Source organism: Capsicum annuum, chromosome 6 (genome assembly GCF_002878395.1).
Source record: "Capsicum annuum cultivar UCD-10X-F1 chromosome 6, UCD10Xv1.1, whole genome shotgun sequence".
Lineage (NCBI taxonomy): Eukaryota > Viridiplantae > Streptophyta > Magnoliopsida > Solanales > Solanaceae > Capsicum > Capsicum annuum.
Window position 1 is genome coordinate 217,356,738 of NC_061116.1, and position 15,227 is coordinate 217,371,964.

The 15,227-nt window shown below is 33.0% G+C and overlaps 3 protein-coding genes across 4 annotated transcripts; all 3 read left to right on the forward strand.

The window, feature by feature from the left end:
- Window positions 1–2,798: 2,798 nt before the first annotated feature.
- Window positions 2,799–8,463, forward strand: LOC107875738 (inositol transporter 1). 2 transcript variants are annotated; one of them, XM_016722558.2, is made up of 6 exons: window positions 2,799–3,257; window positions 4,911–4,981; window positions 5,635–5,970; window positions 6,621–6,728; window positions 6,796–6,984; window positions 7,413–8,463. In XM_016722558.2, exons 1-6 carry the CDS (start codon window positions 3,119–3,121, stop codon window positions 8,058–8,060), a joined length of 1,491 nt encoding a protein of 496 aa, XP_016578044.1. In that variant the 5' UTR covers window positions 2,799–3,118; the 3' UTR covers window positions 8,061–8,463. The 2 variants fall into 2 exon arrangements, with proteins under 2 accessions (XP_016578044.1, XP_016578046.1); XM_016722560.2 differs by having other exon boundaries at window positions 6,799–6,984.
- Window positions 8,464–9,140: 677 nt separating this feature from the next.
- Window positions 9,141–11,168, forward strand: LOC107875739 (40S ribosomal protein S29). The gene is made up of 3 exons (XM_016722561.2): window positions 9,141–9,299; window positions 10,736–10,835; window positions 10,986–11,168. The coding sequence occupies exons 1-3, from the start codon at window positions 9,238–9,240 to the stop codon at window positions 10,992–10,994; spliced, it is 171 nt and encodes a 56-aa protein (XP_016578047.1). The 5' UTR covers window positions 9,141–9,237; the 3' UTR covers window positions 10,995–11,168.
- Window positions 11,169–11,412: 244 nt separating this feature from the next.
- Window positions 11,413–14,414, forward strand: LOC107874671. Its single transcript, XM_016721430.2, has 4 exons — window positions 11,413–13,278; window positions 13,384–13,539; window positions 13,621–14,005; window positions 14,081–14,414. Exons 3-4 carry the CDS (start codon window positions 13,672–13,674, stop codon window positions 14,275–14,277), a joined length of 531 nt encoding a protein of 176 aa, XP_016576916.1. The 5' UTR covers window positions 11,413–13,278; window positions 13,384–13,539; window positions 13,621–13,671; the 3' UTR covers window positions 14,278–14,414.
- Window positions 14,415–15,227: the final 813 nt, after the last annotated feature.

Below are 15,227 nucleotides of genomic sequence, written 5' to 3' on the forward strand. Positions count from 1 at the left end.
AAAATACTTTTTTAAAAATAGATAAAAGTTCTATTCAACTCTCAAAATTTTATCGGTGCAGCATAAATCATGACAAAATAAAAAATTATTTTCGACCACCTCTTATGCAATTACCAAAAATATTCCTCTACTCCCACTTAATTACATACCACACCCCAATATATAATAATTCCATTGTTTCATCATAATGGTTTAAATATTTAATATATTTTATTAATTTATATTAATTAATTATAACTACATATTACAAGTAATTTTTTTTTATTTATTTAATTGGCTATCATGTTCAGAACTAATTTGTTACCACAAATCACAATAATTAATAACTTAAAATATTTAAAAGACATATAGAAATTTTATTGACTTTCATTATTTTAGAAATGCCACATAAATTAAGATAAAAGAAATATATTGCAAATCATAATAATTAACAACTTAAAATATTTAAAAGATATATAAATTTTTAGTTGACTCTCAAAATTGTATCGAAACCACATAAATTGGGACACAAGGAGTAAATATATTATTTGATAATTACGTAAAAAATATTATAAATCCCAATAATTAACAAGTTAAAATACTTTTTTAAAATTAGATAAAAGTTCTATTCAACTCTCAAAATTTTATCGGTGCAACATAAATCATGACAAAATGAAAAATTATTTTAATTAATTGCAACTAAATATTTAAAATAAATTAATTTTATTATTTTAATTGACTTTTATATAGAAAATTAATCTTTTTATTTATTTATTTTAGTAAATTTAAATTAATTTTTTTTTGCTTATATAGAAATACTAATATTTAAACTTAAATTTAAAATTTTAAAGTACAAAATTAATAAATTTAATTTAATAAATAAATTTCTAATGAATATTTTCTTAGAATTTGTGTTGGGTCAATATGTATCAAGTTAAAAAGAAATAAAGAAAAATATATAGTAAAATTTTATTATTGTGAAAGATAAATATAATGCACTATCCAATAATGTTTAATAATATTATATTTTTCTATGCAAATATAGCATCCCATATTTCATTAATATACTATTTCGGTGAATTATCAATGATTACTATTGGATATGATAAAATTATATTAATTTTTATAGTAATAACATAATCAATCGCTCCTAATTAATTATTATGTGTCATCTAAGTATTAAGAAAATAAATAATATTTAATGAAAAAAAAAATAGACATAAAATGCGAAGTTAACTCTGAATGTTTTAAATTAAATTTTCGTCTTTCGAATGATGATTTTACTATATCACTCCTTATTATAAGTCATTTATGTATTAGAAAAATAAGAATAACAAAATGATATGTCAACATAAAATATTTGATTAACTATCAAAATTATATTAATGTCACATAAATTGGGACGGGACAGAAAAAGATATAAAGCAACATATATTATTTGAAAATGAAATAAAAAGTACTGTAAATAACAATAATTAACAAAAAAATAAATAAAAATTGACTGATTTTTGCTTCAGCTGCTTCAATTGTGATTTTAATGTACAGTGATGTTTAAAGAGAGTAAAATGACATAATGAGATTTAAAGAGGATAAAATGTATGTAGTAAAGTGTGACAAGAATAAAGCATAAGTAAATTTTATTACTATATTTTAAAGAAATTAAAGAAAAGAAGTATAAAGATTATTTGCAACAAATTTTTACCAACTAATTTAAATATAAATAAAGTAAATTTAAGTACAAAAAACGTGTATCTATCACAAATTTGTTACCAAACATTTCGCACTTTCTTAACATTAGCAAATTTTCTATCACGTATGTGTAGCTATCTTTCTCAACTTTTTACAGCTCCTCAATATTAATTAACATTTCTCTGTTTTAAAAAAAAACTAAAGAAAAGAAAATCTCAACTCTTACTTCTCTGTTAAAAAACAACACTCTTTTTCTGTGTTAAAATTAATAATTAAACAAAACAATAGCAAATTTAAGGTATGTATTCTCCTTATCGGGTAAGTTTACATGATTCTTAATCTTTGCGATATTGAAAATAAAAAATCTGCTGGATATTTGATGTAAGCTATTTCATCAAATTTATGCCTCTTTTTCTTTATATTTCTAATCATAAAATTCAATAAGAAGGTTAAAAAAAGATTTTAATTGTAATTCCCTCAGCTCAATCATATTAATAAAAATATTTTACTGTTCAAACTTTCTACTTCAAAATAAATCCTAAAACTTAAAATTTACATTCCTCTTCTGTTGGGCCGTGCTGCACGGCCTTGCACTTTTAGTTACTTATAATAATAGTTGGTAATAACCAATAAGGGTGTATTATTTTACTCAAATTAATTTTTTTGGATTTGAGTCGTTAGATGAGTAGTGATATTTTTTTGATGTGAATTTAAATTTAATAATATAGTATGAAAAATAGTATTTTTTCTGTTTCAAATTATGTATCATCATTTGATTGGATATAATATTTAAGAAATAAGTATTGATTTTGTTAAAGTTACAAAATCACCATTCTTAAAAAATGAGTAATAGTAATATTTAAAATCAAGTGAAACCACTTTTAATTGAAAAGATAAATAAAAAAAGGAGTAATAATATTTAAAATCAAGTGAGATCACTAAGGGTAAAATTATAATTGTATCTTTAAAAACTTACCAAATAAAGAAAAACGATATATTTTTTGGAATGAAACAAAAAAAATGGCGATACATAATTTGAGACGGAGGGAGTAGCTGCTAAGATGGGTGACTCACAGCTTATCCAGAACCTTCTTAGCTAAAATAAACAAACACTTTTATAAATCCATCCACAATTCTCCATTATTTTTTCATAGTTTATTTCTGCTTTTCTATTTTTAAACCTTTACAAATATACTAGTATTTGTTTTTTTTGGGGAAAATTAAACATTTCTTACTCATTTTGCTAGATTTATGCAAAGCTAAAATCAACTGTATTTTCCATTTCCGAATTTTGGGCTTTAAGTAGTAGGTAGCTCTTTTGAGTCAGCTAAGAAATTCTCACAGCCCCCAAAAAGTCTTGCATTTCCCCAATTAAAACTCCTTCAATTCAGCTGAGGAATTTATAGTTGTGGTTTTTTTTATTTTTTTTTTTGGATTGGAGAAGAAGAAAATGACGATTGTTTCATTACCAGGAAGCTCAGGGTACTTGGAAGCTGGTAATAGGAAAATTTCATACTTCAGTAATCCTTATGTACTGGGATTGACTTTCATTGCTGGTATTGGAGGTCTCCTTTTCGGCTACGACACAGGTAAATTAGAAAAAAGAACCAACAACTGTATAATATGTGAAAATAAGATATATATTTTCCTGTTTGATAGAGTATTTGTGATAAATTTTGCACCTTTAATTATGACATAAATGGTGATTTTGGAGGATTATTTATGAGGGTAAGTTTGACATTTTCGAAAAAATTAGTTTGATTGATGAGTGTTTTTGCTTAATAACTGATAAAAAGATTTTTATGATAGAAATTTTGGATTTGGTTTTGGTTTTGGTTTGTTCATGTATAATTGCAATTAGTTGAACTTGATAACAAGTAAAATTAAGATTTTCTTTTTCTTGCTCAAGCCTTGAAACAACCTCTTGCATTTAAAAATGCAAGGTAAGGCTACATACGATAAATCATTGTGGTCGGCCATTCCCCGGATCCTACCCATAGCGGCAACTTTAGTGCACCGGACCTTTTTTGCTTTTCCTCGTGTGATTAAATATTTGTGATAATTTTTTATTTAGGAGGATTGTCTATTTAGGGGAACTTTTTTAAAAGGGCATTTTTGACCTTTTTGGAAAAATATAGTTTGATTGATGGATAATCTAGTTATGAATTATTGGATTATGATGGATTTGGATTTGATTTGTACATGTAGATTTGTAATTAGTTTACTAAAAACTAGTCATTGGCGTAAAAACTTTTGGCTTAAATTTGTGGCTCTCTGTCTCTGTCTCTGTCTCTCTCTCTCTTTTTTTTAATAGAGGAAAACAATGGATATAAAAACAAGCAACTTGATAACAACTAAAATTAAGAGTCTTTTTGATAATTTTGCTAACTTTAATTATGACACATATCGTGATTATGAAGGATCATCTATTTAGGCAATTTTTTTATGAGGGTAGTTTTTGACCTTTTTGGAAAGTATAGTTTGATTGCTGGATGTTTTTGCTAAATCTACTGATGGTTTATGATATATTTGGACTTGGTTTGTAATTGTACATGTTGATTTGCAATTAATTGACTAAACACTAGTCATTAGCCTAAAAATCTTTGGCTTTAATTTGGGGTTTTTCTTGAAGGAACTGCTTGCTGCTTGGTAATGTTTTTACTTCAGCCGAGGGTATATCGGAACCAACCTCTCTACCCCACAAGGTAGTGGGAAGGTCTACATACGCACTACCCTCCCCAGAAAACACATGTGGGGATTATACTGGCTATATTGTTGTTGTTGTTTTTATGAGAACTGTTCTTTATTTTCAGAAGTAAGTAAAACTAGTCATGCAACTGTTTATTATTTATAAACTTGGAGTTGGTAACTAGACAACTATCAAGACATGTTTAATTAACTGAAACAGTTAATGACTTATAATTGACAACTTGTAGATTAGAATTTTTTTTAACAACTCAAAAACTCAACCACATAAAGATTTAATGGGATTACTAAATTATAGAAAAGGGTTAGTGTAGTGTAATGATTCCTTACTTTTTTCTAGGAGATAATGGAAGTATATTGTTATGTTATGACTTGGGGATAAGTTAATTAGTGCCAAGAATCTTCGTGACACCAAAGTAAATTATATCTTTTTGTAAAAGCTATGAAGTTATTGCATTTGTTTTCTGAAAGAAATATGTTCTCTCTTTTTGTTTTCACATCTTATATTATCAATTATCTAACCTTACTTGCTGTAGGGGTAATATCTGGTGCGCTTCTGTACATTAAGGATGATTTTCCTGAAGTCAGTCAAAGCAGTTTCCTACAGGTACAAGAATAACCAATTTCATTCTGAGCTCTCTTGTAGAATCTGGACCTTACCATTAAATAAAAAGTGATCGCAACAACAACTTGTTAAAGCTGGTCCATCTTAATCATGTGATTTGTTGGAATAATAAAAAGTTAATGGTTGGGACGGGGGTGGGTGCTGTTGGAGCTCAAGTATTACTCTACTGAGGATATGTTAACAGATTGTTTTCTTAGTATCTGAGAAAAGGATGTTGATTTGAGTCGTCTTGTCAGTTACATGAAAGGACTTTTCTAATATTATCCGAAGCATTTATGATAATTAAATGGGTTAATCTAATATCGTTGAGCAAATATGAAACTTTTTTGTTTTAGTGGTAATTTGTTTGAAGAGAAAATTTTGGTGCAAAGACATGATGCTACATGTATTTATTGTGATGATGCAAACATGGGATGTGATTTATCAGCTATCAAATGTGCTTTACTTTACTGTAGTAGTAAACACTCCAACTTTGTCACCAGTGTTGCCTTCGCTAATTATATACAATAAATAGGACTTCCAATTGCCCACCTCCTCCTCATTTTCTGCAGCGAGTCAATAAATCTTAATAGGTGGTCCTATTTCTGGTCAGTTTGGTTTTTCTCCCCTAAGAGTTTTGCTTCATGATTTTGTAGGAAACTATTGTCAGTATGGCATTGGTTGGTGCGATGATTGGAGCTGCTGCTGGAGGCTGGGTTAATGATTATTTTGGACGGAAGAAAGCTACTCTCTCTGCTGATGTTGTTTTCATAATGGGATCTGTGGTAATGGCTGCAGCTCCGGATCCATACATTCTTATACTTGGACGACTCTTAGTAGGTCTAGGAGTTGGTGTTGCTTCTGTCACTGCTCCTGTTTACATCGCTGAAGCATCACCATCAGAAATTCGTGGGGGCCTTGTGAGCACTAATGTACTGATGATTACAGGTGGTCAATTTCTATCCTATCTTGTGAATCTTGCGTTCACTGAGGTTAGATATTTTTTTTTATCTCCTGCATTTTCTAACTTTATATTACTTTGATCTTTTGTTAACTTAAGATATGCAAAATATTTTGTTACTTGCGGACAAGGGGATTACATGAAAAAAAAATTCTAAAGCTTAAAATGTTCAAAGAAAAAACTGGGCGTTGGGAATTAGTTGAGCTTGTAGTCTAAATACTACTCCCTCTGTTTCATTCGATGTGCAATGGGAACAGAGCTTTAAGTATGGAAGACTTTTAAATTTTGTTGATCTTAAACTAAAGCTATGTATAAAATAGCAAAGTTCCCTTGAATCTTGCGGCCTTGACCATGCCATGTGGGATGTTGGAGTTGAAGAGCTACCAAATATAGAAAGTAATACTCTTTCAAATAGACTAAAGAAGGAAAGCAAGACGCACTATTCATATAATTGCTCTATACAGTTTTTTATTGTACATAGTCGGAAAGGACTTGTTCTACTGTCTGCCGAATCTCAGTTTTCTTTTAAATTGATACTGATTGCCTTTAATTATCACAATTTTGCGGAGAGAAGTGGATTAACATCTCTGGCTGATAGTGTGTGAATGCTGTTGTGTTTTTCTTAAAGAAAATCTTTTAGAATTCATGGTGATTTCCTTTGCTGCTTGAATGCTTGAGCAGATACCGGGAACTTGGAGATGGATGCTTGGAGTGGCAGGAGTGCCTGCTGCTATTCAATTTGTCCTCATGCTATTTTTACCTGAGTCTCCACGATGGCTTTACATGAAGGTGCAAATTCTTTACCTAGTTGAAAATTACTGCTGATAACTAACAATTTTGACTTGGAAAATCACAGCAGAAAGATAAAGCTGAAGCTGCCGCTGTTCTAGCTAAGATTTATGATCCTTATCGATTGGAGGAGGAGATTGATCAGCTTGCTACTGCATTAGAGGAAGAACGTTTGAGAAAGCAGGCTATCAGTTACCTGGATGTTTTTAGGAAGAAAGAGATTAGGCTTGCGTTTTTTGCTGGGGCTGGACTACAGGTACTCTTTATATTTCTGTGATGCTACAATAATATGTAATGATCTTTTAGTTGAAGTTGCTTGCTCAGCGCCATCTTCTTCTTTTTGGAAACAATATTTTCAGTCTTATATTTTAGTATCCCCACTTGGGGATCTCCCTTGAGCTTCATCTAGCTCAAGCATGCTGCACGCAAAATGTTTTGCTTTTAATTTGAATTTGGAAGGGCATGGGAACATGATGATGATACTTATAGAAGCCTATGGTGGCAATAAATCGATTTTAAACAGGAGAACTTGATGCAATTTTATACAATTTTCTTTGTTCACTTAAAAGCCCAACTGCGATCATTTTTTGTTATTTCCCTATTCCACAAAGCATGGGGAGGTCATTCTTGATTATCAGAAATTAGCGGTAATAGTGTATAATCGTCTTTTGTTTGAATATGCAGGCATTTCAGCAGTTCACAGGCATCAACACAGTTATGTATTACAGCCCAACAATTGTGCAGATGGCTGGGTTTAAATCAAATCAGCTAGCATTACTTCTGTCTCTCATTGTTGCTTTAATGAATGCCATGGGTACTATAGTGGGAATTTACCTCATTGATCACTTTGGACGCAAAAAGTTGGCATTGACAAGCTTATCCGGTGTAATTGTGTCCTTGATTCTCCTTGCTGTAGCATTCGTCTTAGAGTCATCTACTGCTGCCAATGTTGGGGCCTATGGGTGGATCGCCGTAATAGGTTTGGCCTTCTATATTGCATTCTTTGCACCTGGTATGGGTCCTGTACCATGGACAGTGAACTCTGAAATATACCCAGAGTCCTACAGAGGAATGTGTGGTGGCATGTCTGCTACTGTCAACTGGATATCAAATCTTATAGTGGCCCAGAGTTTCCTATCCTTAGCTGAGGCTGTGGGCACGGGTGTTACTTTCTTGATACTAGCTGGTATAGCAGTGACGGCATTCGTTTTCGTCATCGTGTTCGTGCCTGAGACCAAGGGCTTGTCATTTGAGGAAATGGAGAGGATCTGGAAGGATAGAGCTTGGGGTAATGGATCTGGCAGAGAAGCACTTCTTGAAGCAAGAAGCTAGTCAAAGTCCTTTGGCATCTTCATAGTAAGTTGGTGTGTTGTACAACATACCCCGTGAAATCCCACAAGTGGGGTTTTGAGAGGACGGTATGTACGCAACCTTAGCCCTACCTTGGTGCGTGGTACCACTTTGTATAGTAGCGCTACGTATGGTGAGATCAATGTAATGTAGATGAGGGGAGATTTGCGACTGCGTTTATTAAAGCTTTGGTTGCAAGCTCCAATCCATATGACAGGGAGGAGAGTCCTCCAGTAACTTATCATTTTTTTTGGGTATCAATGCAGATGAAGGGCTAGTATAAAACAATGAAAGACTTTGCTCACTTTTGAGCCTAATTGAATTATTATATTTTGTGAAAATTTGGTTGGTCGCAACTGGCAATTATACACACATTTTGATTTAACGAGTTCTTTTTATTTATTTGACCAAAATTATGAATGTCTCAACATTTTTATTCTTGCATACATTTGTGTGTAAAGAATTGTAAAAGATGTACGTCATTAGCCTCATCACAATGTCTCCTTAGTTTACGTATATGAGCCCTTTTCCTACTAGTTGCGATCATGAAGACGTAGGTAACTTTAAAGATGTAACACATCAACGTGGAAGACCAAAAATAGGTTTAATACATAATCAGCTATCGGATAGATATTCAAACTTAAATCATATTTTAATCGAACGTCTCAAGACTTTTGCACTTATTTTATCAAATACCCAATAGACGAACGATAAAATACGCTAAAATAATTTAATAGACGAATGAGAAAATACGCAAAAAAAATTAAAATTGAAAGTGATTGCTTGAAATATTTTATTAAAGTTGAGGTGTGTGGTAAAAATCTTCACAAATTTAAGAGACCGACTATATATTAATCAGGGCAAACCTCACTAATTTATTTAATGCCCCAATAAATAGGGAAAAAAAAAAAAAATACAGTAGTTAGGTGAAAGCGGGGTATTTGTGCAAAATTGCGTTTTAGGGGGTTAATTTGCAGCATATCGGTATCTTGTTGGGTGATAAATGCACAAAATCCTTGTTCAAATTAGGGTTTTGAGAATGCCTATATAAGGTCTCATTCATCCCAAAACAATCCTTCATTGTGAGTTCTGCAGAGAAAGTAGGGTTTACTCAATAGAAACAGCGCCGCGCAGCCTCAGTTTTCTGTTGAAGAAGAAGATGGGTCACTCAAACATCTGGAACGCTCACCCTAAGAACTATGGCCCTGGCTCTCGCACCTGGTATCCTCAATTCCCTAATTTATTCGATTTAATCTCGTATTGTTGGTTAATTACTTGTTTAATTCAAGCTTTTGTTTTATACTTGTGCTGTTTTTACGTTTTAGATCTGAAGATTAGTACGTTTTTCGATAGTTTTTATAGAAAATAGAATTAAAAGACGCAGAACGGAGGTTATTCATGAGTTTCGTCAAGGACTTTAGAACTGTGTAGTGTAGTGGCTGGATAAGGAAGGCAATATAAGCGGAGAATATAGTTATAGATTCATGTCTATGATTGTGATTCGAAGTTACAACAATATGACTAGTGAGATACCACAAGTGTAGTCTCGGGAGGGTGTATTGTATACAGACCTTATCCCGGCCTTCGTGGAGGTTTAGAGGCTGTTTCGGAGGATATACCTTCTAGTGTTATGTTTTGATATGTCATGATTTCCATCAAGTATATATTGTTTTCATGTCTGTGATTGTTGCTAGGTAAGTGAGGGTTGTTGAGCTTGATTCTCCTTTTCATTGTCAATATGAGCTTTCTATGTGAACACCTTGGGGGTTATGAATTTGTGTAGTGAAGAGGTGATTACATACAGAGGCTGTAAACAGGTGATCGAAACTAACATTAACTTTTGTGGGGTTATGAATTTGTTTATTGTAGAGAGGATTGCGTGCAAAGGCTGTAAACACATGATCAAAACTAGCATTAACATTAGTGGGGTTATGAATTTGTTTAGTGTAGAGAGGATTGCGTACAGAGGCTGTAAACACGTGATCAAAACTAGGATTAACGTGTGGGAGTTGTGAATTTGTTTAGTGTAGAGAGGATTACGTACAGAGGCTGTAAACAGGTGAACGAAACTAGGATTAACATGTGGGAGTTATTAATTTGTTTTAGCGTAGAGAGGATTACATACAGAGTCTGTAAACAGGTGATCGAAACTAGGATTAACATGTACTTGAATGATTTGCTTTTTTTTTTTCGACATTTTGAGGAGTTTAGACTTATGAGAATATTTTTCTATCTCCTGAACTTTTTTCAAATTGATCTCTTATAGTTCAAGAATGATAGGTGAGTGGTGAGAATTTGTTGTTCTCTCTTTTTAAGATTCATGTTCAAATCTTTTCGCTGCTCCTAACTGCATAATTGCAATTGAAATGCATTAGATTAGGGCTTTACTAGTTCTGGACTTATGCTATAATTGATTGCTGTTAGTTTATAGCATTCAGTTTTCTGTATGCAGTAGTTATTTTTTCTTGTCAACAAGTGTATCTATCTTTCTATTTTAAAGATGCTCTTTTGTTTTTTGGTCTAATTCCTTGGAGCTTCTCTGACTTAACTTGTTTAGTTTTGTGTACGGTGTGCAACCTAAGTGTAGAAAGTGAATGTCTTTACTTGCTTTTTGCCATGTCTTGTCGTTGATCTTGAATTTCTTCTATATGTTGCAGCCGTGTGTGTGGCAATCCTCATGCAATTATTAGAAAGTATGGTCTCATGTGCTGCAGACAGTGCTTCCGCAGCAATGCTAAGGAGATTGGATTTATCAAGGTAAAAACTGCCTTTCTGTATTTGAATTTGTCTGATTTTGCTGTAATTTTTGTATAGCTATTTGGATCTGAAACAAATGTTATTTAGTTTTTTATTATCGTTCTGTATCTTTTTGAGGCTTACTGATTTTTCTGTTTATTTGTGTTGCAGTACCGTTAAGTCATCCATCAAGTGTGAGTTTCTATGAGGATCCCTCAGAGAGGTGCTGGTGGATATATTCAATTAGAGCTTTTTGATTCTCGTCTTCTTTCCGTTTAATGATGTAATGGGATATTTTGATTTATGAATTGCCATGTGGACCTAAAGACAGTTTTTAGTCTGAATCTTTTGCTATACTCTCTTCCTATATTAAATTTTTGTTTACTCTTCTTCTTCCAAGTCTAGTTACTTGTTATCTTTCAGTGATCCCTCTCTGTGGAAGATATTGAAGTTAAGCTATTTCTAGAGTTTATTCCGAGGTTATCACTGGCCTATGTGGTGTATATCAGTATATTAGGCATCCAGTGAACTTCAATATCCTTGTCTGTAGGGCAAAGAAGTTTTAGAACTCAATAGTATACTAGTATTTTTTGCTTCTGCTGTTTGCTTTATATTTGCAGTTTTGCTGGTGTTTGTTAGTGCTCTGGTGCAATCTATAATGTTTGGCATCTCGAACAAACAAAAAAATAGGATCATCGTGTTGAACTATCGAAGTCAGTAGAGACAATTTTGATTCTTACCCACTTTTAAAATTTATTTTGAGCTATAGACACTAAACTATTTTTTGATTTATTTTTTTAGAGCAACGTCTTGAAAAAGTTAAAAAGTGGGCCAGAGTTGCGGGGTCATTGGTTCTTTAGACATTTTTTATACTTGGGAAAAATATGAACTTTTTTAAAACTACAACATGGTTCCTTTTTATATCTTTCCATTTTCTTTCCCAATTAGTTTTAGATTCATTTTAGTAATTATTTTCGAAGATGCTTTATGTTGGGGTTCTTCGATTTTGACAAAAATTACATTATTCTTCGTTGAATTAGTTGAAATTTGAGTGTTTTTAGTTAACATTATCGATTTTGCATGTTTAATCGGGTTTTGCTTTGGATAATGATTAGCATTTTTTTTCAATTTTTGTAGTTATATTGCGTTTGATATTTAATTTTTTGTATTGAATTGGATCCATTTTAACGATGTTCTTGTTGTTATGAATTGCACTGCCAAATATCTGGTGAAGTTGGAACTTGATTTGCATGTTTGATGTGAGGCGTTTTCTCATTTTTCTTAATAGACCAGTGGTCGATAGATCGACCACTGCAGATTGATTTTTGTTGCATTTGTTCGTTTTTATTAATAGACCAGTGGTCGATTTATCGAGCACTACAGATTCGTTTTTTACTATAGATCATAAATGGTGAGAAGAGCATAGAACAGTTAAAAGGCCTGCTTCCACTGCTTCTACCAGTAGGAAGTGAAAATTCGAAGAAGTTTTGAAAACTTTCAAGAGAAAAAACCCATAGTCGATGAATCGGAGTCGAAAATCGAATAAAAAATTCTTGCCGATATTTTCGAATATGATGAAAGTAGTGCACACGAGAGTGAGGATGTTGAGGATAGCGAATGTAAAAGCGATGGGGAAAGCGAAGAAGAAAGTGAAAGTGATAGGAGGGACGGTGAGGATAGGAGAGATAGCAAATAAGGGGAGGAGGATCCCCTATCCTTGCCAATTTGTGCGAGAGATAGCTCCGTTGCGTCGTACGACCTAACAATCTGGATGGATGATCTTGGTTCTTTTCCTGCAAAGATTTCTGTGAGAGCAAGAATGACCGTGTATTGAGAGTTTAGAGGGGTTCTTGTTGAACAAAAGTTGTATTGTGATTTTAAGAAGACATGTTTCAGACACTTGAGGCATATGTCGGAACATTTTAAGTTTAATGAACAGATGGTTCATTATATGTTGCTGCGGCGTATAAAAAATAAAAATAAAACTGCATGAAATTTGATTTTGTGTAAACGATAAGCCAACTTATTTCGGCTTAAAGGAATTTGCTTTAATTACGGGGCTAAATTGTTCAAAATATCCCCGTAAATAAAAAATGAACAAGTCCTCCAAAATGGAGAAAGCTTTCATTTTAAGGCGACAAAGAACAAGAGCATTACTGCTGCAAAGTTGATTAACCTGATGAAAGGTAATAGGCTGAATAATCAACAAAAGTTTAAGTGTGCTTTAATTTGGTGTGTGCACACGATGCTGCTGGCAAAGGACCCGTCAAAGAAGGTGGATTCGGACCACATCAAGATGGCGGCTGATTTAGAATTCTTCGGGGGGTATCCATGGAGAAAAAAGTCCTTTGAGCTGACCTTGAATTATCTGAAAAAGAAGACTGATCTGACCAAGCAGAAAGAAGCTTTTGTCTAGAGGAATAATGCATTGTACGCGTTATTTGGCTTTCTCTGGGCGTTTTTGGTACTTATAATCATCTACCATCCTATTGATTTATTATAGACTACTATATATTTATGCAATAATACATAGACACTGTAGACTTACTTGTGCTTCTATTGATTGCAGGTTTGGATATATGAGGCCTTTCCTCGTCTGGAAAGGTACGCCTGCAAGTCGTTGGATTCTCCCATGTCCATTTCCCGTCTTCTTCGATGGCACATGTCGAAGTGCGACAACATAATGGAAGGCGACCCGTTTAAGTACAAAGAAAACAACACAAAGGTAAAATTATACTTATTATGATATGATACTAATATTATTATATTAACGAATGTCGTGTAATTTATTTTTATTTTTTTGTAGATTGTGCACCCGTACCTTACCCCTACTGTCCGTGAGATGGAATAGAGATACATGAGGACTTTTAAGTCATACACGGACGAAGTTAAGGATACGTCAATCGATGCGTTGAAGGCGCAACTAAAAGGTGTGACTGTCCTAACTTCATCAGCGGAGGTCGCGGATGAAGACGAAGATTTGGGTGGCCACCATTATGTTCCAAGCCCACCACGCGCTTGTGATCATGCTGGTTCAAGTGGACTCAAATCTTCACTAGACACTTCTAAAGAGGATGACCTGCGCGAGCGCATTGCTTTGCTCGAGAAAAGTCTAATGGATATTTCTTCTTTTGTTAGAGATGAGAGGTTGAGGAGAATCGAGAAGAATAAGAAGAAGCAACAAGAAAAAGGTAAATTAATTTATTTTTTGCTCTTCCAATTTAATTTTGTTGCATATGTTTTGTAATCCTTTCAAAACAATATAGTGCATCTGGACAGTCCCCCTCGTAGTCGGCATCAAGTAAACCTTGAAGAACTTGCAGTCGCAGTAACGGACATGGCTGCAGCAGATGGAAAAGGTGAAGAAGAGAAGAAAGAAAAAGAAACGAAAGAGAAGAATGCAACAGATGAAGAAGATGCAAAAGAAGATGAAGAAAAAGAAAAAGAAAAAGAAAAACATTAGGAGATGATAACTGAAACAGAAGAAGATGAGGAGAAAACAAAAGAAGATGGTGAAAGAAATCATCAGAAGAAGAAGACAAAAATGAGAAGGGAGTTGAAGAAGAATTAGTGGTCGAACATGAGGTTGAAAACATTGAAGAAGAGAAGAAATCATCAGAAGAAGAAGAGAAGGAAAATGAGAAGAAAGAAGTTGGAGAAGAGGAGAAAAAAGATGAAGAAAAAAAAGTGAATATGATGGCATTGTTGCGGAACTCAATCAAGAAAATAAGTAGTTTTGTGGATTTGGAACAAATAATTTTCTTAATGATTTTTTTTTAGTGATTTGTTCTTTATGGATAATTGAATTACATATATTTGACATGTCAATGATGGCATATACTGATGAAATAATATTCAGTTATTCCATTGTCTCGTTAGATTAAACAGCTGGCTGCAGTGCGTTACCAATTCAGCTATTTTCCCAATTTATAGTGGTTGATTGAAAATATAATAGAAGTTGTTCTCTATAATTTATAGACTTAACATTCTATCGATTGAGTAATTCAAATATTTACTTACCGTAACTATCATGGTTTATGAAGGTCGATGATAAAATACATAGACATAATTCTCTATTAATTATAGATTACGCCCAGGATTGATTTAAGAAAACTTACATCTATTTATTCAATTTCCTATTTCCCTATTACACTTTTCCAGAAAGCCAACAACAATAACAAATCATACAATAAATTTTTTAGGCCTTTCACTTTTTCCTCGGTCAAAATCAGCCTCTGCTTTACTTGATCCCTCTCCATTTCGACTTCTTTTAGCGATCCTTTCAAGTAATCCCTTTGATCTTCGACTTCTTTTAGCAATGTCATGAGTAAATCTCTATTTTTTTCGAATTTCCGAAGCCTTTGGAGTATATGAAATTTGGAAGCGCCTCGAAAATTTGATGTCGATGGGCTG